At 41.6% G+C, this 22,387-nt stretch overlaps 4 protein-coding genes across 5 annotated transcripts; 2 read left to right on the forward strand and 2 right to left on the reverse strand.

The window, feature by feature from the left end:
* The first annotated feature begins 1,924 nt into the window (after positions 1 to 1,924).
* On the forward strand, positions 1,925 to 13,332 carry LOC110227273. The gene is made up of 2 exons (XM_021021014.1): positions 1,925 to 2,597; positions 12,846 to 13,332. Exons 1-2 carry the CDS (start codon positions 1,932 to 1,934, stop codon positions 13,188 to 13,190), a joined length of 1,011 nt encoding a protein of 336 aa, XP_020876673.1. The 5' UTR covers positions 1,925 to 1,931; the 3' UTR covers positions 13,191 to 13,332.
* LOC110227275 (meiosis-specific protein ASY2-like) lies at positions 3,718 to 4,496 on the forward strand. The gene has a single exon (XM_021021017.1). The coding sequence runs from the start codon at positions 3,718 to 3,720 to the stop codon at positions 4,297 to 4,299; it is 582 nt and encodes a 193-aa protein (XP_020876676.1). The 3' UTR covers positions 4,300 to 4,496.
* Positions 13,333 to 16,941: 3,609 nt separating the features above from the next.
* LOC9311036 (cathepsin B-like protease 3) lies at positions 16,942 to 19,308 on the reverse strand. 2 transcript variants are annotated; one of them, XM_002874923.2, is made up of 11 exons: positions 19,099 to 19,308; positions 18,859 to 18,912; positions 18,706 to 18,786; positions 18,457 to 18,613; positions 18,331 to 18,335; positions 18,166 to 18,240; positions 17,956 to 18,081; positions 17,651 to 17,869; positions 17,458 to 17,571; positions 17,325 to 17,360; positions 16,942 to 17,237 (listed from the first exon to the last, which is right to left on the reverse strand). In XM_002874923.2, the coding sequence occupies exons 1-11, from the start codon at positions 19,174 to 19,176 to the stop codon at positions 17,103 to 17,105; spliced, it is 1,080 nt and encodes a 359-aa protein (XP_002874969.1). In that variant the 5' UTR covers positions 19,177 to 19,308; the 3' UTR covers positions 16,942 to 17,102. The 2 variants fall into 2 exon arrangements, with proteins under 2 accessions (XP_002874969.1, XP_020878124.1); XM_021022465.1 differs by lacking the exons at positions 18,331 to 18,335; positions 18,457 to 18,613 and having other exon boundaries at positions 19,099 to 19,285.
* A 1,696-nt stretch (positions 19,309 to 21,004) lies between these two features.
* On the reverse strand, positions 21,005 to 22,274 carry LOC9311037 (GEM-like protein 2). The gene is made up of 4 exons (XM_002874924.2): positions 22,121 to 22,274; positions 21,943 to 22,044; positions 21,568 to 21,845; positions 21,005 to 21,352 (listed from the first exon to the last, which is right to left on the reverse strand). The coding sequence occupies exons 1-4, from the start codon at positions 22,260 to 22,262 to the stop codon at positions 21,161 to 21,163; spliced, it is 714 nt and encodes a 237-aa protein (XP_002874970.2). The 5' UTR covers positions 22,263 to 22,274; the 3' UTR covers positions 21,005 to 21,160.
* Positions 22,275 to 22,387: the final 113 nt, after the last annotated feature.

Raw genomic sequence — 22,387 nt, forward strand, 5'->3', positions numbered from 1 at the left:
ACTCCAAAAAACCATTCAAGTATTTCTCTTTTCTGGCTTCTCATCATACCTTCCTGGATTGTATGAAGGCTGCTTGGGAGGAGCAGACCTTAGTTGGCTCTAATATGTTCATGTTGGGGGAGCGTTTAAAGCACGCCAAGATCGCTTGCAGAAGATTAAATCGTCTTGGATTTGGTAACCTGCAGCAAAAAACAAGAGACGCTCTGTCCCATCTTGAGGATATTCATACCCAGCTGCTCACTATTCCTTCAGATTTTCTGTTCAGGCAAGAACATGTGGCCAGAAAGAAATGGGATTTCTTTGCTTTGGCTTTGGAGTCCTTTTACAGACAAAAATCAAGAATAAGGTGGCTAAATGAGGGTGATGCAAATACCAGGTTTTTCCACAGAGCAGTTCTTGCTCATCAAGCCAAGAATCTCATCAAATATCTTAGAGCTGAAGATGACTCAAAGGTGGAGAATGTGGATCAGATAAAGGGTATGATTGTTTCTTATTACACTCACCTTTTGGGATCTGAAAATGAGTCGACGGTTCCTATTACTGTTGAATCCATCAGAGATCTGCACCCTTTTCGATGTGATGACACTCTTGCTGCAAAACTGTCAGCCATTCCCTTTGATGAGGATATTACTCTATCTGTCTTCTCTATGCCTAAGAACAAGGCACCGGGCCCCGATGGCTTCCCTGTTGAATTCTATTGGGATACCTGGTTTGTGGTAAAGGAAAGCATTATCTCGGCTGTGAAAGAGTTTTTTACTACTGGTCATCTCTTGAAAAAGTTCAACATGACGGCGATTACTCTTATTCCAAAAGATACAGGGGCTGACAAATTATCACATTTTCGACCTGTAGCTTGTTGCAACATGATCTATAAGGTTATTACTCGGATCATTTCTGCTCGTCTCAAGCTGTTTATTGCGTAGGCGGTCCAAAATAACCAAGTGGGTTTTATTAAGGGAAGAATGCTGTGTGAGAATGTTCTTCTAGCCTCTGAATTGGTGGAGGGATTCCATTTGGAGGGAGAGGTTTCTAGAGGCTGCTTACAAATTGATATCTCGAAAGCTTATGATAATGTTAATTGGGATTTCTTGATCAATATCCTTCAAGCTATGGAACTGCCTCCTATTTTCATTGGTTGGATTAAAGTTTGTATCTCTACGCCGTCTTACAATATTGCTTTCAATGGTTAGCTGATTGGTTTTTTCCAGGGAAAGAAGGGCATTAGACAAGGTGATCCCATGTCTTCTCATCTCTTTGTTCTTGTGATGGACATTCTTGCAAAGTTTCTGGATAGAGGTGCTATTAATTCCATGTTTCAACTACACCCCAAGTGTGTAGCTCCGATGATTACTCATCTCAGCTTTGCAAATGATGTTCTGGTCTTCTTTGACGGTTTAGCCTCTTCTATTGCTGGAATTCTCTCTATACTTGATGATTTTAAAGCAGGTTCTGGCTTAGGTATCAACAGGCAAAAGACAGCTCTCCTCATTGATGGTGGTGATTTCAATACTTTAAGAAGTCTCTCTGCTAGGTTTGGTATATCCCATGGGTCTCTTCCTGTGAAATATTTGGGAGTTCCCTTGATGGCTCAGAAGATGCGCCGCCAGGACTATCAACCTTTTCTTGACAGGATCAACTTCAAGTTCTCCGCTTGGACTGTTAGACACCTCTCCTTTGCTGGCAGACTTCAATTGCTTAAATCAGTGATCTTCACCACCATTAATTTATGGGCCTTTATATTTTTGCTGCCTAACCAATGTCTACTAAAGCTTGAGCAGATGTGCAATGCTTTCTTATGGAAAGGCGCGCCCAACTCAGCCAGAGGAGCAAAGATTGCATGGGATGTGGTCTGTACGGCAAGAGAATGTGGAGGCCTTGGACTCAAACGGTTATCCTCCTAGAATAAAATGTTTGCATTGAAGCTTATTTGGATGCTCTTCACTAAGACTGGCTCTCTTTGGGTGTCTTGGGTAAGGATTAATCTCATTGGTACTCGTAATTTCTGGGAGTTGAATCCCTCTTCCTCAGGTAGCTGGATTTGGAGAAAGTTATGCAAACTGAAATCTTTGGCTAGACCGTTTCTGGTTTGTGAGGTGGGTTCAGGTCAGACTGCTAGTTTCTGGCACGACAACTGGACTGGGCTGGGGGCTCTTATTGACTTAACAGGCACTATTGGACCACAGGTTGTGGGCCTCCCTTTGAATTCTGTGGTTAGGGATGCTATTAGGGGTAGTGCTTGGTGGATTTCTACTAGTCGCAGTAGGAACCCTATCATTTCTCTCATCAAAGGTCTCTTGCCTGAAGTGGGAAACATGATGGTCTGTCTTGAGGATGATGTTTATTTGTGGAAGCCAGACCACCATCCACCATCTCCTCATTTCTCCTCTCCAAAAACTTGGTTGGCCTTAAATCCAGCTGGTCCACCGGTTTCTTGGCATAAATCAGTGTGGTTTAAAAACCGCATTCCAAAGCATGCCTTTATATGCTGGGTGGTGGCATGGAATAGACTTCACACCCGCGATCGATTAAGGAGATGGGGACTGTCTATCTCTCCTTCTTGTGTTCTCTGCAATGGTTTTGATGAATCTAGGGAACACTTTGTGGATGTCGGAATCTGCAATACAAGTTTTATGATGTATATCGGATCGTCGAGTCTAGCTAATTCGAACAACAATCGTGAAAAGAAAACAAGAGAGTCAAGTGTGTGTATCTGTTTATTGATCAAGAAAAAGGCCCCCCCATTACAATGGTTTTTGTCTCCTATTTATAATTACATGATTTGAAACCGAAGTCGCTCGTCAAGCCGCAGATCTCGCCTCCATTATTGCTTCCGTTTCGAATCTTCCCGATCTCGCACATCCCGTACAATCCGCCTTTCATTTAACTCGCGTGATCTCGCCGTTTTACTCGAACTGGGCTTGAACTTATTGGGCCGCTCTTTTCGTCCCCTGGACCGGGCCGACGGCCCATTTCGTCTCACTGATCCACTATCTTTCCGGGCCGGATCCGAACTGCGGGATCCGACACCAACAGTTTGCCCCCCAAGTGTTCCAAAGTATTAACTTCGGGATACTTTAAATAACAAACTCTTCTCGGGCTCGGAGATTTCGTCATTAATTCCGCTTTCCCCGGGATTTGGTTCCTCGACCGAAGTGACGTTTCGAGATCTTTAGGATATAAATTTTCCCGCGGAACGAGGGATTCTTCTCGGGCTGAGGGCGGCGTTTTGAGTTCCTAGGGCTTCCATATTCCCGCCAGAGATTCCTATTAATACTTGATTGGACTCTTCGGGTTCTGCACAACCGCTTCAAGCTCGCTCACCTTCGTCGTCTGCTTATTTAAGGTACTGAACCTTCTCCTCTTTTTTCTCTTAACACTCTTCCGATTACGCTTTAGTTCTTGCTACTTAGTTCCGGATTCGTGTTAGTTCACCGCTCTAGATTAGTTCCGTGCTAGATTTAGGCCAGAGATCTAAAAGATTTCTTAGATTTTCAGCCCTCTGCTCCGAAATTGTTCGTTGTTCTTCAACTCCTCCACCGTGTTCTTGATATTCCGTTGAATCGCAACCGTTTTCCGAAGAACGTCAACCGCTTAGTCTTTCCGGTTTCTGGGTTTTCACGAAGATCTTCGAAGTTTGCTCAAGCGTGTTCTTGAAATATCTTCCCAAATCCCTGGCGCCAGATCTTGTTTCGTCTCTACATCTTCCCTAATTATGTTATGGCTCCGAAGCGAAGCAGGAAGATCCAGAATGAGACTCATATCATGGAAGGCGAGTTCGGGAAGTATTTTTCTTCGAATCTCGACAATAAAAAGCTGGCTCTGCTGAAAGGTGCCTGCCAGATCCCTCGTCGAGTGTCCTTGATTACTCCAGGTCCGACAGATTCTCCGGAGTCTCCACCTACCGGTCACACTTGCGCTTTTGAAATTTTCTTTTCGGAATGCGGGCTATCTTTTCCGCTTCCCGGCCTTTTAGTCGAATTGATGCACGAGTTCGGAATCGCACTTCCTCAACTATGTCCAAATGTAGTTAGGACCGTCCTGTGCCTCCAGACCCTCGCAGAGGAAAATGGATACCGTATCACGCTATCCGACGTACTCCATCTTTATACAGTAAAGAAGGGGCGAACTCCGGGGACGTTTTTCCTCAGTCCTCGGAGTAAATTCAGAGTCTTCGGGGATTTTCCCGAAAAGGACGAGCAATGGAGAAAGTCCTACTTCTTCTTCGCTGTAGACGAATTTTCTTATGGTCCAAACACGGCTTATTTCGTTCGTGAATGGACTCGTCGTCCCGGTAGATAGCTCCTTAGGTTTTTCACTGCTTTTCACTCGTCTTTTTTTTCCTTTCTAATCCGTCAATGTTTTTGCTTTTGCAGCTAAACCTCCGAAGAAAACGCTTTCTCATACTTTTGCGGGACAATTCGTAAAGATTTGCAATAGCAGCGACCTGTCGTGGGAATTGTTCACTTGCGAACGCATCCGGAGTTCGTGTGCTCGAATTGTCTCGTGATCCGACCTCATTTCCTCCACTCCTCCCTCCTCCCCTACTGTCGCCACTAACATGTCTCCACTTTCCTACCGCGAAGAGAAGAGGCTCCAAAAGGAAAGGGAAAAAGCGAGAGAAGCGAGAGAGAAAGAAGATAAGGCCAGGATGGTGAAGGCCTTGGATGAAGGGAAGTCCAGATCTTCATCTGGTAAAGGGAAGAACTCGGGTACCGTAGATCCGATTTCCGAATCGAAGACATCTGATCTCCGTGATCTGAAGAAGGTGTCTTCGGGAAAAGACCTAATCCGGATCTCGGATTCTTGCTCCTCCCGATCTTCTCGGGAAAAAGAAACTTCCGAAGGAGGTCATAGTGCAACCTCCTCAAGGAAACGCAGGAACGAGGAAACTGAAGTTCCTTCCCTCCAACGCAAGAGTCGTTCTCGTCTGAACGACGAGAAAAATCCTTCCGAGGATGCTGGGACCAGTCTGGGATCAAAACCAGAAGAAAAAGAAGATCCACAACGGGCCCCGGAGTCCGACTTGCCAACTCAGCTTCTTGTCCTGCCTTCGCGGGACTCTGAGAACCGGGAATCCGTCCGTCAGGAGATTCCGATCCCCACTGGTAAGTAGAGTGACTTCGTATTTCTATCTCGCTACGAGTTCATTTTGACGTTTTATTTTATTTTAACAGCTCCTCCGAAGTCAACAGCTGATTTCATGAGGAACTTTACTCTTGTTGGGATGAGGATTCCTCCCTTTAGTGACTTGAAGGAGGTCAACAGAGCGAACTACTTTCGCTTCGCTGATAAACTCAGAGAGGTAATTCTTTGAACTCTTCTCCTCCTTTCATAAAAATAAGAACTTTTCTCTCCGTCCTCATGAATCTTCGTTTTGACAGTTAATGCTCGAGTACAACACCACCTTCTCCTGCCACGAGTCCCAGCTCTTTCCTGTTAACGAGCTGGATGGTCTCAGGGCCCGGGTCGCCGAACTCGAAGAAGAAGTTCGTCAACTCAAGGAGATGGAGGAAGAAAATGCCAGGGCGGTGGCAAAGGCAAACGAGATCCGGGAGCGAATGCTGGAGGCCGAAGGTCGCTGCAACCTTCTTGACATTGCCAAGACTGATCTTTCCGAGAAGCTGAAGATCGGGAAGAACCTGTATCTCGAGGCATGTGAAAAGATTACCTCGCTGGAAGCTGAAGTTAAGCGAAGCGAGGAATGGTGCAAGATCGCTGCTGAGAAACGGGACGAGGAGCTCGCAGCAGCGAAAAAACATGAAAGGTTGAGGCTTCGTGAACTCTATAGCGGACTCGCCTCGAAGCATGAGACCTACTACCAGGCCATCAGTGATAATGAGATGATTGGGACGCGTCTTGCCGAAACTCGGGCGAACCGAGAGCTTCTTGAGGAGATTCTGAAGGGAGAGATTCCGGACTTAAAAGCCGAACTAGAGTCGGTAAAGAAAGACGAGGAAGAGGCTGAGAAGAGAGCTCGCGAGGTAAGCGCTCTCAGACCTCAACCAAATGAGTTCGCTCATCTCTTTGTTGCGACTCCCCCAGAGCCCGTGCAAGAGACATCTCTTCCCGAAGATGATGTCGCCATTGATGAGTTCGGAACTAATAAAGGTTTCATGACTAGTGCCCCCCTTTGTTGTGATGGCTAGTGCCCCCCTTTGTTGTTTTTATTTTTTAAACCCAAAACCTATTTATCGTTTTTTTTTTGAAGACTTGAATATTTCCCCTCTATTTTTATATAAGTCCTTTTGAACTTTAAATCCGGAGTATTCGAGAAATTTGAATACCTCGTACGAAAAATTAAGAAATACTTAAGATTTCAACGAGATACGCAAGTTACATGAACTCAGAATTCTTTCTTCAAAGGATAAGGGAAATACTAAGAACGAGAGTTAAGTGGGTGTTCTTAATATTAAAAATGAGAATCGGGACTCGGAGTCCGCAGAAATCCCTAGTCTGTGTTGAACCAGACCCTTTTTTGCTAAGTAAAACTTAGGCTTATCTTTCAAGAATTACCAGAGGTCTGAGCTCGGTTTCGAGAAAAAGTAGTTACGAGGTTCTTCTCGGTTTCACGGATTGCGAGATTATTCTTGGCTTCTTTGAAAGATGTTTAGAAGAATATAAACATTTTATTTGATTTAGAGACTGCACTCGAAGTTCGAGCTGCCTACGTACCCAAAGGTGGGGATCAAGTCTATCGTAGTTCGATTTACAATAATGAAAATAATAAAATACTTAAATAAAGTATCTCTTCAGATGAATGGAATTCCAAGCTCTTCGGACTGCTTTTCCTTCCATGTTTTCAAGGCGATAAACTCCGTTGCGAACTACCAGAGTAATTCGATAAGGACCTTCCCAGTTAATACCTAGCTTTCCAGCTCCATCTTCGGTAGTATTTTGCTGAACTTTGCGCAATACCAAGGTTCCAACGTCGAAGTGTCGACTTCGGACAGTCGAATTATAGTATCGAGCTGCGGCATTCTTGTAATTTTGCATTCGAATCAAAGCTCGATCACGCCGCTCCTCAATGGTATCAATAACGTCAACCATCATTTCGCTATTTGCTGCCTCGTTCTGCGGGTTATTCATCCGTCTCGGACTTGGCACAAATATTTCAGCAGGGATTACAGCCTCTATTCCATAAACTAATGAAAATGGTGTTTCACCTGTTGCACGCCTAGGAGTAGTGCGAATTGCCCAGAGAACACTTTGTAGTTCATTAAACCAAGCTCCTTTGTGCGACTTAAGTTTTTTCTTCAAAGTGGACAAAACAGTTTTGTTCATTGCTTCAGCTTGACCATTACCCTGCGGGTAACGAGGCGTTGATCGACTGAGTCTGATTTGCCATTCTTCGCAAAAAGATTCGAATTGCCGCGAAATGAATTGAGGTCCGTTATCAGTAACGATCTCGTATGGCAAACCGTGCCTACAAATGATGTCCTGCCAAATGAATTTGCGAACTTGAACCTGAGTTATGTTTACGTAGGCTGCTGCTTCTACCCACTTCGAGAAATAATCGGTAAGAACCAGGACAAATTTCACCCCGCGCGTAGAAACATGAAGAGGCCCAATAATATCCATAGACCATTTCATAAACGGATAAGGCGAAGAGACTGATGATAATGGCTCGGTGGGTTGGTGAATTGAAGGTGCGTGCTTCTGGCACTGCTCGCATTTCCGCGCATACTCCTCGCAATCCGCGATTAATGTGGGCCAGAAATATCCGTACTTTCTTACTTTATAGGCCAAAAAGCGACCTCCGAAGTGATTTCCGCATACTCCGTCATGAATCTCTTTCACCACAGTACGGACCTGCTGTCCGAAAATACAGATCATGTCAGGACCCGAGATGCTTCTTCTGTAGAGGATGTCGCTCGAAATGCAGAAACGAGCACTTTTAGCTTTCAGTCTCCGTGCCTCCCACTTATCCGTGGGGAGAGTACCATTAAGGATGTATTCTCTGATGGGTATCCGCCAGTCTACCCCCCAATCCGGAAGCGGTAGCGCTGGTGGTAGTGGTTCCGAATTTAGCGGTGTTCCGATTAGTGATTCTACTTCGGAGTTCTGCTCAGTCTCCTCGACCCTTTGTGGTTCTAGTTCCACACTCATCCTTCTTTGCATAGACCGTGTAGTCACGAAGTTCAGCTCTCCGGTGGCTATACTGGGATGTTCAATTACTTCGACAGGGATCATTCGGCTCACTGTTACTTCAGAACTCGACGCTAACGCCGCCAACGCATCTGCCGCTGAGTTCTCACTTCGCGGAATTCTAGCGAGTTCGAAACTTAGAAACTTTTTACTCAATTCCTGAACCTGAGCGAGGTAAGCTTCCATTCTACCATCTTTTGCTTCATAATCACCGGAAAATTGATTAGCAACGAGCTGCGAGTCGCAAAATGCCCGTAATTTTGTGACACCTATCCCAACCGCTAGACGAAGTCCTGCAAGGAGAGACTCGTACTCCGCCTCGTTATTCGACGCATTAAATGCGAGACGAAATGACTGTTCAATTACCTCACCATACGGGGATTGTAATCGGATACCGATCCCGGAACCCTGTTTTGAGGACGCGCCGTCCACATGAAGTATCCAAGGTCCTTCATTTTCTTTGACTTCCACGGAGTCCAGAGGTAGTTCGATCAGAAAATCTGCGAGGACTTGAGATTTCAAGCTTGTCCTTGTTCGAAACTGGATATCATACTCGCTTAGCTCAATTGCCCATTTAACCAATCTTCCTGACTGACTCGGACTATGCAAAATTGCCCTAAAAGGTTGCGTGGTTAGGATAATAACCGTATGAGATTGAAAATACGGTCTTAATTTCCGAGCCAAAGTAATTACTGCCAGAGCTAGCTTTTCTATCATCGGATATCTTGACTCCGCTCCCGAAAAAGACTTGCTTACATAGAAAATCGGTCTTTCCTCGTTCCGATCCAATCGCACTAACACTCCACTTACTGCGCTGTCGGAAACCGATACGTACAAGAAAAGCTCTTCTCCGAACTCGGGTTTCGCTAACACAGGAGGTTTGGACAAATAATCTTTTAGATTTTTGAAAGCCTTTTCGCAATTCTCATCCCAGATGAAATTCTTGTTTGCTTTTCGGAGCAGATCATAGAATGGAAGACACCTATCGGTTGACCTCGAGATGAACCGGTTCAAGGCTGCTATCCGCCCTGTGAGTCGCTGAACTTCCCGGATGTTGCGAGGCGAAGTCATTGCCAGAAAAGCGTTCAACTGTCGCGGATTAGCTTCGATTCCCCGCTCTGTGACAATGTAACCCAAAAACTCTCCCGAAGGAACTGCAAAAGTGCACTTGGTCGGGTTCAGCTTCATTCCGAACTTATTCAAAATTGCGAAGCACTGCTCTAGATGCTCAATATGCGAAGTGCTTGATATTGACTTTACCAGCATATCGTCAATATACACTTCCATCGTTTTACCGAGGAGATCTTTGAACATCATATTCACCAACCGTTGATAAGTGGCTCCGGCATTTTTCAACCCGAACGGCATGACTATATAACAGTAAGTTCCACGGTCCGTGATGAAAGCTGTCTTTTCCTGATCTTCCGGATTCATCAAAATCTGATTATACCCGGAAAAAGCATCCATAAAGGACATCATTTCGTGGCCCGTAGTTGACTCCACAAGTCGGTCGATGTGCGGAAGTGGGAAACTATCTTTAGGACAGGCTTTATTAAGATCGGTAAAATCTACGCAAACCCGCCATTTCCCATTTTTCTTCTTGACTACAACAGGGTTTGCCAACCAGTCCGGATATTTGACCTCGCAAATCAAACCGGCATCGAGCAGGCGCTGAACTTCGGCATTTACAGCCTCGGCTCGGTCTGGACCAAGTTTCCTGCGCTTTTGTTTTACTGGTTTGAAAGTCGGGTCAATGTTGAGCTCATGCGAAACGACCTTTGTATCGATCCCAGTCATCTCCTCAATTTTCCAGGCGAAGGTTTTTTGATTCCTTTTTAGGAAAGTTATCAGTTCGGCTTGGAGTGTTTCGCTTAATCCCGCTCCTATTTTCACAGTTTGATCTGGATACTCCTCATTAACTACCACTGCCTCCACGAGGTCACTGCTTATTTTTTTGACGGGATTTGAAGGCACCTCGAACTGTGGTTGCTATTGAATTTTTAGCTTATGACTGGACATGTAACACATCCTCGCAGCTCGCTGACTTCCCAGGATTTGCTTTACTCCGGACTTCGTAGGGAATTTCAAGCATTGATGATACGTTGAAGGTACTACTTTCATCTCATAAATCCAGGGTGTTCCCAAGATAACATTATAAGCAGCCGGACGATCGAACACCGTGAACTCAATCATTTTGACTATGCCTTCTGCGCATACCGGGAGCACAATCGTTCCTAATGACATTGAAGTTTCGCTAGTAAAGGAAACCAAAGGCGATGGTGGCCCCCTTATATCTCGCTTCGATATCCCCATTCTTGTCAAAGTATCGAGGAAGATTAAATCCACCGAACTCCCAGTATCAATGAGAACCCGAGAAACTTCGCAATACGCAATATCGAGTGTTATGACCAGAGCGTCATCGTGTGGTTTGTCAAGTTGACTGGTTTCGCTTTCGGAGAATGTTACTTCGGGTAACTGTTCCTTAGTAAGCCTGGCCTTCTTGATAATCGGGGGGGTTGCCCTCCGTTCGTGTTGCTTGATTGCACTAATGGAATCCCGAAAGAGCTTAGATCCCCCCATAATCACATGGATTTGCTTCTTCGGTCCTTTAAAAACATCAGGGGACTGGATCCTTTTGGTTTTCTTGCTGGGAGGAGACGGTTCCTCTGTTGCTACTGTACGTTCCGACGGATGAGTTGGTTCGAGCTCCGAAACGTCGATTTCGGCTATTTCCCCAGATGTGAACTTGGCAGCCAGTAACCTTCCTAGAGCCTTGCAATCTTTCGTAGCATGCCCATTGACTTTGTGGATCTCGCAGTAGGCGTTTGGGTCACGAATCCACTTGTTACTCGGGAAAGCGCCGTTTTTGCTTTTTGGCGAGAAAGACTGCTTCGCAGGCGAATTCTTCGGAGAAACCTTTGGCTCCTCCCGACCTACTGAGAATGTGCTAGCTCCAGGCTTTCGAACTTCAGGTTGAACAGGCTTCTTCTGAGGAAGAAGTTGAGCAGGTTTTGGAGCTGCCTTGAACTTTTTTGCTAGAGCGGCCCGCTCTTCTTCCGCGTTTATCCAGTTCGTTGCCCGATGGAGGGCGTCTTGAATAGTGGCTGGTCGGTTAACAACCAACTCTTCCCGGAAACGGGATTCGTGCCATAAACCATTCTTGAGTGCAGCAATTGCTGCGGAATCAGACAGGTTTGGGATCTGGACCATAATCTCTTTAAAGGAGGTGATGTAAGTCCGGAGCGGCTCTCCGGCTCCCTGTGAGAGGTTCCACAGCTGGGCATCAGTTACATCGCTCTTGATGAAGTATCCGTACTGCATGATGAAAGCAGTGGATAGTTGCTTGAAGCTATCGATCGATCCTTCTTCTAGTTGAGTAAACCAGGTCAAAGCCGGCCCGGATAGGTTCTCGGCGAAGAGCTTGCATAAGCCTGCGTCTACTTCGTTGGGCTCCAAATGTACCCGACCTGCGGTCACCTGAAAAGACGCTAAAAATTCTTTGGGATCTCCCTTACCATCGTACCCCGGAAGTTTTACCTTCCTTTGGTCTCGAATTCGCAGGGCTACAATTCGTAGAGTAAAAGGAGTCCTTCTCGTCTCCTCGATCACTCTATCGACTTCGGGAGCCGAACTGGTGGCTTGGTGAACCCTCGAACTCATTTCCCGAATCTGATTTTGTAAGCTCTGGATTTCCGGGCTGAATGGAAGGTGAGGCGGATGGGACTCGGTTTGAGGATGATGCGGGGTGCTGCCAAGATGAATGGGGAGAGGTGTTCTGGATGGAACAAAAGGACCGCCGGCCGAATTTGGAGGTGCTTGAGCCTGACGGGATCCATCTCCAGGTTCACTCTGAGAGCCAAGAGGCAAAGAAGATGGGAGTGCGTTGTTCGGGGAAAAGAGTCTAGGATCTTGAACCTCCGAAACGTTTGGACCATGAAAGTCCAAATGGCCGCGAGGTCCGCTGGTCCGCAAAGTTCCTGCAAGAATTGTATCAACCCGATCCGCATAAGCATTATGGGCTGACCTGATTTTGGAACAACTCGCTGTGAGGACTGCGATTTGGCTGCCGCTTTGCTCTTCAAATGCTGAAAGCTTCTCAGACAACGCAGTGGTGGCGAGCTGCTGCTGGTCGGTCTTCTCGGACAGATCTTTAAGCAACTTCTTGATCTCGTCCAGGACTGAAGCCGGATCCGCTACGTCTGACATCTTTCCGATTGATATTCTAGAGTAAAAGACTAGAAATACCCTCCTTCTAGCGCCAAATTGTGGATGTCGGAATCCGCAATACAAGTTTTATGATGTATATCAGATCGTCTAGTCTAGCTAATTCGAACAACAATCGTGAAAAGAAAACAAGAGAGTCAAGTGTGTGTATCTGTTTATTGATCAAGAAAAAAGCCCCCCCATTACAATGGTTTTTGTCTCCTATTTATAATTATATGATTTGAAACCGAAGTCGCTCGTCAAGCCGCAGATCTCGTCTCCATTATTGCTTCCGTTTCGAATCTTCCCGATCTCGCACATCCCGTACAATCCGCCTTTCATTTAACTCGCGGGATCTCGCCGTTTTACTCGAACTGGGCTTGAACTTATTGGGCCGCTCTTTTCGTCCCCTGGACCGGGCCGACGGCCCATTTCGTCTCACTGATCCACTATCTTTCCGGGCCGGATCCGAACTGCGGGATCCGACACCAACACACTTGTTCTTCGAGTGTGTGTTCAGCCAGGAAGTGTGGGTCTTCTTCACTTCAAGGCTCAACTTGAATCCTCCGGCATCTTTCATGGACTGCCTCCAGTGGGTTAATTCTGCTACCAGGGATCTAAATCTTTCTCTCATCATAAAGCTTCTCTTTCAAGCTTCTGTCTATTTAATTTGGAAAGAGCGTAATTCTCGTATTCATTCTACCACTACTAGACCTCCCGCGATTATCATCAGAGACATAAATCAGATCATGCGAGCTCGTCTTGATCCTCTTGCTCGGAACCAACGCAATGCTACTCCAGGTTCTTCTCTTCTTTCTACTTGGTTCAGGTTCTTCCCGTAGGTTTGTCTTCTTCTTGGGCTAGGTTGGGCCTTTGGTTCTATTGTTCTATTTGCTTTGTTTTGGGCCTGTGAGCCTTTTTGGGCAGTTTCTGCCTTGTAATTTGTTGGGCATGCGTGCCTGTGTGTTGCCCTTTTGGCTTGTAATAGTTTTTAATGGAAAAAAAAAAAAAAAAAAAAATCATCTTTTGCAATTGTTCTTAAGTACAACTTATAACGCGTCTCGTGAGAATCAGCTAGTATCTATATATACATTTTTGGAGCACAATTAGCAAATAAATCCTGAAGTTGAGAAGTATTTACAATGGCATGCCATTAGCATTAATTATTTAGATTTGTTTTATCTATTTAAGTAAAGATTTTGAAATCAAATATGTTCTCAACAATTTAACAAAAATCTCTACACAGTCTTTTTAAAAATCTCGACTTAGTTAACTTCTGATTTTTATTTGCAAAAAAAAAAAATTAATAGTAACGAGTGATGTAAAAATCGGGAATGTTGATACTACAATTTCTTCTACTTCTTTTTTTTCATATAATGAAAATTATTTTTAGGGATATTTTCTCAAAACCTCTAAATAAAACAAAGGGTTTCAAAAGATAGCTTCTCTTTTGGCAGGTCGACCCGCAAATCCGCAACTCTCTACGGCCTTATCCGCATGAACCTGTGACCCGTATTGGATAAAAATATTATTAAAAAAATAACAAATGATGTTTAATTTTACGGGACGGGGTTATATGGTGCAACGAGTTTAGGTCGATATTAATATCAAACAATATACTAGGGATAAATCCTAGAATTAAAAATCAAAATTTAATTATAAAATCAGAAACACTAAACAAACTAAACAATATTAACAAAACAAATACAACTTAAAATTTTGCTAAATAACTTTTTAGTTATAAAAGAATCGACCCGCAGTATACCGCGGGGTAAAATCTAGTTATCATTACATAAAATAGTTATTTAGTATACGAATTATCATTACATAAAATAGTTATTTAGTATACGAATTATTACATATATCATAGATGTATAACCAAATGGCAAGTTGTCTTAATAATCGGCAATGAATATACAATTCGAATATATCAAATTATCAGTATGAGCTTTTGTTGAAAAAATCAACGTACGAAATCAACTGATAAGTGCTCCTCCTTTACGCAAATTCCGTGGTACGTTGCAAGTAGCCAACTTACGCTGATTATCTATTCAGACATTATTCAGTTTTCGTTTTTTTGAAGTTATAAGTGTTTTACCGTTTATAGTTAATTATATAGGACTGTCTTTTAAATGTTTTACACCGAACAAAACAGTAAAATGTCTTTATTGTTCTTTCCTTGATCAGGTTAATGAACTTCTTTAAGTTTATTTTAGATTGGGACTTGATTAGATACTTATATGAAAACAGTTTCGAATTTTCTTCATCTACATATTCCATCCACAGATTGATAAATCAATATTATTAACATATTTATTTTGGCTCTTTCAACCTAACCTTGAAATTTCAAAGATGGTCGAAGTCAAATGTTATAATACATAAGTACGTTTACGTAACATTATCAGTCATGTAATATAAATATATATACCCTAATATTATGGCATATCTAATGGTAAGTCCACGTACTTATCACATGGGTGATGCGCTAATTCCATTTGATAACTCACATATGGACCAACCACTCTCCATTTCAATGATAAATTCCGTATTTTCATATTAATAAAGTGATTGACAATCGAATTATACGGGTTTTAACTACACTATAGCTAGGGAAAGAGAAAATTAAAGTACCATGGTACAGTACGTATAACGTGATTTGATAATCAATGATGTAAAAAATAAGAAAAAAATCATTATATAAAAAATTATCTATAATTTTCCAGTAAAGTACAACTTTGTCAACAATTAATGCATAATTATCACTTGATTATAAGTTCCAAATCGTGTAATCCACTAATTCGTATTTAGTACGTACAATGTAGGAATCGTTAATTGTGCATTACCTATTATTGAAAAAAAAAAGTGTGATAGGTGATCCTCACTACTATGGTAAATGATACTCCCTCCGTTTCGTTTTAGTTGTCGTTTTAGGACTTAAATTTTGTATCGTAATAGTTGTCGTTTTAGGTTTTCAATGCAAATGTTTGGTAAAAATTCCAATATTATCCCTATTGTTTTAATGTTTTGGCCAATGAAAAAATTTATAAGATATATTAAGAAAGGGTAAAACAGAAAATTTAGTGCTTTTCTTAATTTGTATAAAAAAACCTTAAACGACAACTAAAACGAACAGAGCGAGTATATATTTGCAACGAAGTTAAAAGTAAAAACCATAATATATTTGCTTGGGTTGAAGTACTTATTTGTATCAGCCCCCGTTTCTCTCTCGATTAGGTCTAGCCGCCGTTGAAGAAAAAAAAAAAAAAAAAACAAATTTCAGTCTTGCCTCTTCGGTGGTCGGTGCTTCTCGCCGACACCGTGAGAGGGCTTTTGTTTGATTGTTTTAGTTGGTATCTTGCTTTGTTCTCAGTCTACGCCGGTATCTTCTGTGATGATGCTTAGACGATTGGAGTTGCGGAGTTGTCGCAATTGGATCTTTGGTGGCTGCGACGTTGGGTTTTGCAAGGATTTGCGGTTTCTCCAGAGTTTAAAGGTTTTCTTTGGCTAGTGTGGCCGGATGTTGGTGGATCTGGCTCGTGGCGAGAGAGAGTAAGCGGTTGTTGGTGGAGGTTCTGTCTTCTTGGTTCTTTTGGGGCTGTGGGTTGTTTGGTTTTATCGGGTGAGCTTTCGTTGGCTTTTCCTTGGTTGTGCTTGGTGTAGATCTGTTAGTTTGTGTTGAAGGTTTAGATGGTGTTTTTGGCTTGCGCAATGGTGTAGTTAGGCTTGATCTTGGTTCTAACTCTACGGGTTATTGTACGGCTTTGCTGTGCTTTCCGGTTTTAGTGTCATGCTTGCTCTAGCTCTCTGTTTTGGGTTCCTAGTTCTTCTTCGCCGAGTGCTACCTCTCGTTTGGGTGTGGTTTCTGGTGGGCTGGGTTCGTGTTTGAGGTTTGTCAATCGGATGGTACATCGTTGCAGGTGCATCTACTAGCTCTTCTCTAAAGCCTTCTTTGGTTTGTGTGGTTGGGTTCAAGGCGCAGCAGTGGTTTCGTTTACTAGTTCTTCTCTTGCGAGGTCGTGACCGGTTCATGTCTGTAGGTGGCATTGATTGGTTTGCTTTGTCCGCGTGTAAGGGTTGGTGCTCCTCTTTGGCTTATCCTCAGCCGTTTTCAAAGGTCCATCTTTGTGCCTAGTTTCGTTCGAGCTCATTATCCTTCTGAAGTTGGCGTGATGGTGCTTGTTGCTGTGCTCGCTTCTTAGCTTATTCCTTCTCTCTGTTATGTCGGGTTGTGGCTAGTTGAGCTCTCGGATTAGTTCTTCTTCGGATTCTCCGGTAGTTTGGAGATTGTCTGTTTCTTTTCGAGGCTCTTGTTTCTTGGTCCAGCTCCGTCGCCATCTGTTTCTCTTGGATTGTTTGAAGGTTATGTTGGTTTTGAGTTTCAGATTTAGTTCTTAGGTTCCTTTAGGGCTTGTCTTTTAGTGCTTTTGATTATAGTTTGCTTCCCTTTTTGGGGCTTAGTTTTCCGGGGATATTTCTATGTTCCGCCGGCTTAGTTTCCGAAAGAGTTTCGACTCTTGTCGGCCTAGTGTTCCAAAACCGTATTCTACCTTGTATTCCTCTTTTGTTTAATATAATGAATCATTCAGACGAAAAAAAAAAAAAGAAGTACTTATTTGTATAACATTTTCACAGCCAACCAGAAAACAATTTCCAGTCACCGGATTCTTTTACTGCAAACAACAACCATAACATATATCTTACAAACAACTTTTCATCTTCGATATTAAACCGATGCAACATTTCCATCTTTGATCTTAAACCGACGCAACCGGAAGATCATTCGAACCGGTATCAACCTTAAACACATTCCTGCTTGAAGGCAAACCAGCCACTGGTTCATCTTCAATTCCACATTCATTAGTTCCTCTCCTTATCATGAAATAACCATCCTGCAAATTTCATACATGTCAACAACATTCATGAAACAAATAACCAAATCTACAATTATTTGTAAATTTCTTACAAATAAAACTTACATCACCCCAGCCTCTGTTCCATTGATTTGCCATCAACTAAAAAAAATTGAAAAAATGAACCAAAAACGTTATAAACTTTCGGTTAATTTCAAACTTTCGATATAAGAAACTCGCTAAAATGTATAACATTTACCCAATAATCTTCGCCTTCATTGCTAGTTCCCCAACCAATAAGTTTAACAGCATGACCTCCAATGTTAGATCCTGTTATGTGCTTATAGACTCCAGATTTGTAATGAGCAAAATCCTAATCAAAACAAACCACTAATGATCCATATTTCTTTAACTTTTATTCAAAACAATCTATAGATTATGGTCTTTATTACCTCATAAACGGTAAAAGAGACTTCAACAGGTCCATTCTTATAAACCTCTGCCATGATATCTTGTGGACTAGAATTAACAGTGTATGTACTGACACTGTAATGCTTCGACTCGCTCCATAGTTTGTTGTCGCTAACGCATTTCCTCAAACATCTCGGTGTAGGATATGCCGGTTCACAACCCGGGTGAGAGCATCCGGTATTATCAAAGTATGGATCACACTAGTAAAAACCAATAATACATTACCAAAAACTTCAACTAAACTAATTTCAAACTTGAGGATTGTAGTGACATTTATCTTATTTACCTCTTCGGTGACAACACCACTATACGAAAAGTATTGCCAAGCAGCAATTGGGTAGCCACCGTCACAACCATCACCACAACGGAATCCGCAACAAGCTAGAAGATCATTTACTGATAGAGAAATGTTCTGAATTGAGGAAAAAAAACACTAGATTAGGTTTTGGATTATTAATCTTGAGTTGGTTTTTGAATCGATTATTAGTATTCTTACCATGCCAAATTGGATACAGAATCTATCAGATAGTGATTCAACAGCACCAAATGCCCAGCAAGAACCACAATGTCCCTAAACCAAAACCACAAAATCTCATAAAACCCCTTTATTCCAGTAGACAAATCTAAACGTTACAAGACACACAAAAGATTAAAACTTTACCTGATCTGTTCATAGAGGAGTCAACACACACACACACACACACAGAGACCAAGAGTTAGTAACCGATAAACGAAATGCAATTGAACACTCAAACGGTGTTAAAAAGCTAAATGCCTAAAACCAAACCTAAGATCTTTCCAATACTAGTGCATTGTGGCCAAGCTGTTCTAGCATCAAAAGCTTTAGGTAGCTTCAAAGATGGATCATGGCTTACAACAGGAACACCTAAGAAATGCTTCTTCGGTGTTGGTTTAACACCGAGAAGGCGCTTAAACTCTGCAACCTATAACATACACAAGTTTTTTAAGAACAAAATCATGAATCATATTATTAGATTGTTGTTACTCACTCATATAAAGATTTAAAGAACATTACAGTGGCGTTTGAAAATCGATCATTTATAGCAGCTTTCCATCCAGCGTTTGGATTTTGGTTGACTTTCTTCACAATCTCATCCTAATGAAAAAAAATCAAAATCTTGATTAGTGAGAAATCAGAAGAACAGAACTAATTAAACAAGATTCAAACCTGAAGTATCTTCGAGTTCAGTTTCTGTTTGGTAAGATTTTCTGCTGATATACCCTGATTAAGACAAAACCCAGAAGATTTTAGTCAACAAAGTTTGGATCTTTCTTTGTCTTAATGTTTTAAAGTATAGTTTTTATGTAACTACACAACTAAAAGATAGATAGTATTGGATCTAAATGAAACATAGCACCAAACTTCATACACAAATCAAACTTAAGAAGAGATGATTATGAAAGTTACCTTCAAGTCAAAAGCCAAGAGAAGCCCTAAGAGCAAGAAAACAGAGGCCAAACAGAGTTTGGTATTGTAAGCAGCCATGAAAACAGAGTTTGCTTCTTCGATGAATCAAAAACCAAAAGATCTATTTGTATAAGTTAAACCTCAGTGGTGGGGGAATGAATCTTCAGAGAGAGAGAGAGTGGCTTATCTACTGCAGAATGTCAGAGACATTTCTTGGGAAACTGAATCAGCCAATGACTTGTTTAAGAGCCAAAAGAAGATCTTAGCCGTTGATTGGTGCAATCTACAGAATTCTAGGCCGTTAAAGGTATACATGATTGCCACGTTGCGTCATTACTCATTACACATCTTTCGTAATAGTATCTTATGGGATTGGAGTTGGACCCTTTGTTACGAAATCTCAATGGCAAGTTAACACCCATCGATCAGATAAGTTACTTGTGTAAGTTTGTAACTCTTAGTTACCCAAATTTTTTTTTATTCTTTGGGTTATAGGTTAATGTTGATTTAGTCGGAAAAAAAAAAACGAATGTTAATGTTGATTTACTATAAGACCAAATTATGAATGTGAATATTGCAAAATCTACCACATTTCAATAGCACATGCGGAATTGTGGACCAAAATACCCCTGATTGGGACAGAGTCTGTGTCAGAGACAGAGACAGTTTCGTCCGGCGCTTCCAAAGAAGGAGCAGGTAGGTCTGCAATAAATGCTGCACATTTACATTTGCTAGATAATTGAATTTAATTAATAAAAATGATAATAGAGTAGAGTTAGACCATTAATTGCTCTTTTAATATATCAGATAAAAGAGGGGACATGTTCGGATCGAATGAGTAATAGAATGAGATCGGGGACAAATTCATATCGAATGAGTAATAGAATTAGATCGGAGACAAGTTCAGATAGAATGAGTAATAGAATTAGATCGGTGACAAGTCAAATCGAATGAGTAATATAATTAGATCAAAAATTAAGCGTGATGATTTTTATCATCCAATTCTCTTGACTGTCCATCGCCAGATGGTGTAGTTTTGCCCGCCAGAGATCTGGATTTACTCGGGGACAACTGGAATAGAATTAGATCGAGGACAAGTTCAGATCGACTAGGTAATAGAATTAGATCGAGGACAAGTCCATATCGAATGGGTAATAGAATTAGATCGGGTCAAGTCAAATCGAATGAGTAATATAATTAGATCAAAAATTGAGCGTTTTTTCATCCAATTCTCTTGACTGTCCATCGCCAGATGGTGTAGTTTTGCCCGCCAGAGATCTGGATTTACTCGGGGACAACTGGAATAGAATTAGATTGAGGACAAGTCCAAGATGATGATAATAGAGCAAGATGATGAAATCGGAGACAAGATCTAGAGACAAGATCTGGATAGAGAATTCTCAATCGGGGACAAGATCTGGAGACAAAAACGAAAGTTAATTGTTTAGTCTGAGGAGATATAATGTTTCTTGGTTAAAGCGCACATGTTTCGAGGGAAGAAAGATAAATAGGGAGGGAAAATAAATATGGAGGAAGATAAATAGAGAAGAGAGATAAATAGGGAAGATAAATAGGGAGGGCAAAATGGTAACTCTACATCGAAATGTGGTATGAGTTGAAAGAAGGGAAGAAATATGATAGATTTTGAAAGAAATTGGGAAAAAGTGGTAGATTTTGTAGTTTTTCAGATAAAAAGTTTGGTGGTAAAATTGTAAACAAATTAAATTAATATTTTATGAGATTTGATCAAATTAGTTTTTGTGCTTGTGCATAATTGTGTTACTATGGATCGGGCATTGTCGATCCATTGATGTCAAAAAAAAAAAAAAAAACCCTTAAATTCGCTTAGAAATAAAGATATAAAAAGTGTCATGGGATAAGATAACATGATTAAAATAAAATAACGTGCAAAGAGTTATTTACTTAATAATTTTTTTTTGCTAATACCCTTAATTTTTTTTACAAAGTTTTGTCACTAGACCAGACCATGGCGACCCAAATTCTTACAAATTGGATATATAAAGACTTTTTAGTGATGATAAAATTCTTAATTAGAATTTGATTACATGGCACGATCACAACGGGAATTAAGGAGAGCTTTGCTGAGACAATTGAAAGCATCGATGTAGGAGACAAAGCCCATGAACCAAAACTCAAACCCATCTTGTGTCACCATATGCACATACCTCTCACTTGGCTTCAACACGTTCGTTGATGAACTAATGCTACGTATCTTCTCCCACTCCATCACCACCTATCAATACAACATTAAAATATCACATATAAATGTTATATTGCTCAATATATTATATAGTCACTAATCTTTAGAAACCAAATTATTATATCCTTATTTTACAAAATAAAAACAAATATTTGACAAAGAACAATTCTTGTTACCAACTAAGATATTTTTTTAAGTATGAACAAAACTTCTGGAACAAAAAAAAAGTTTGAAACTCATGGTCTAACCTTGTAATATGCCGCAACACCATTTCCACCGACAGAAGAAGGAAGACGAATGGCATAGTCGCTACAAAAAGCGATTCTTCTGTTGGAAATGTATATCACTCCGGTCACTGGTCCCGAAGTAGTCGATATGTAGCAAACAAACGAATCTAAAAGTTTCTCTGCAGCTAAAACACCAAACTCTCGTTGAAACACTCTCTCTGGTCCTCCTTCAACGATCATCTTAGTGCCTTGAGAAAGCCTAGCCATTGCTGCATCACCTATGCTAGGACTAAACTTCACTGTTCATGTCCGGTTTCATGCATAGACCATATATAGATTATGGTTAAAAAAATCATCAGATCTATGTTTTAGGTATATATATAAACCCTCACGTACGGTGATCTTTTAAACCGCCGGCTAATGCTTCCGCTTTGCGAGTAACGTCCTCTACTTTCTTCCCACACCGATTCAACACCTCAAAAACCTTATCCTTGGACCCTATATGTATTATACATCAATCAAGATTTATCATAAGCTTAACTAAGACACGAACAATCATATTGTTTAGACTTACTCTTATCAGAAGCTGATGTGGGAGTAGTAATGTGGACGTAAGGATTATTATAACGACCGCCATGGCTGTTGGTTTTGTGTTTAGCCGTCGAGCCTAATTTATCGTTCACATCCTTGTATTGCTGACTCATGATATTAGACATAATGGTGATGGAGAAGACGATAAATGAGGTTGATATAGAGGGAGGCCCGGCCGTGGATTGTACGCGATCGGACCTTTATTCGTATTGCTTTTTTAAGGATTCGGATAACGATGATTGATTCTCCA

This window comes from Arabidopsis lyrata (genome assembly GCF_000004255.2).
Source record: "Arabidopsis lyrata subsp. lyrata unplaced genomic scaffold ARALYscaffold_6, whole genome shotgun sequence".
NCBI lineage: Eukaryota > Viridiplantae > Streptophyta > Magnoliopsida > Brassicales > Brassicaceae > Arabidopsis > Arabidopsis lyrata.

Coding starts and splice junctions, on each gene's coding strand:
- LOC110227273 (XM_021021014.1), top strand. CDS start 1,932: ATGCTCTTCACTAAGACTGGCTCTCTTTGGGTGTCTTGGGTAAGGATT. Junction 2,598..12,845: donor TTGATGAATCTAGGGAACAC/TTTGTGGATGTC, acceptor ACACCAACACAC/TTGTTCTTCGAGTGTGTGTT.
- LOC9311037 (XM_002874924.2), bottom strand. CDS start 22,262: ATGTCTAATATCATGAGTCAGCAATACAAGGATGTGAACGATAAATTA. Junction 22,045..22,120: donor CACATCAGCTTCTGATAAGA/GTAAGTCTAAAC, acceptor TAATACATATAG/GGTCCAAGGATAAGGTTTTT. Junction 21,353..21,567: donor GTGTTGCGGCATATTACAAG/GTTAGACCATGA, acceptor TTGTATTGATAG/GTGGTGATGGAGTGGGAGAA.
- LOC9311036 (XM_002874923.2), bottom strand. CDS start 19,176: ATGGCTGCTTACAATACCAAACTCTGTTTGGCCTCTGTTTTCTTGCTC. Junction 17,870..17,955: donor GTGGTGTTGTCACCGAAGAG/GTAAATAAGATA, acceptor GGTTTTTACTAG/TGTGATCCATACTTTGATAA. Junction 17,238..17,324: donor GGAACAGAGGCTGGGGTGAT/GTAAGTTTTATT, acceptor TGAAATTTGCAG/GATGGTTATTTCATGATAAG.
- LOC110227275 (XM_021021017.1), top strand. CDS start 3,718: ATGGCTCCGAAGCGAAGCAGGAAGATCCAGAATGAGACTCATATCATG.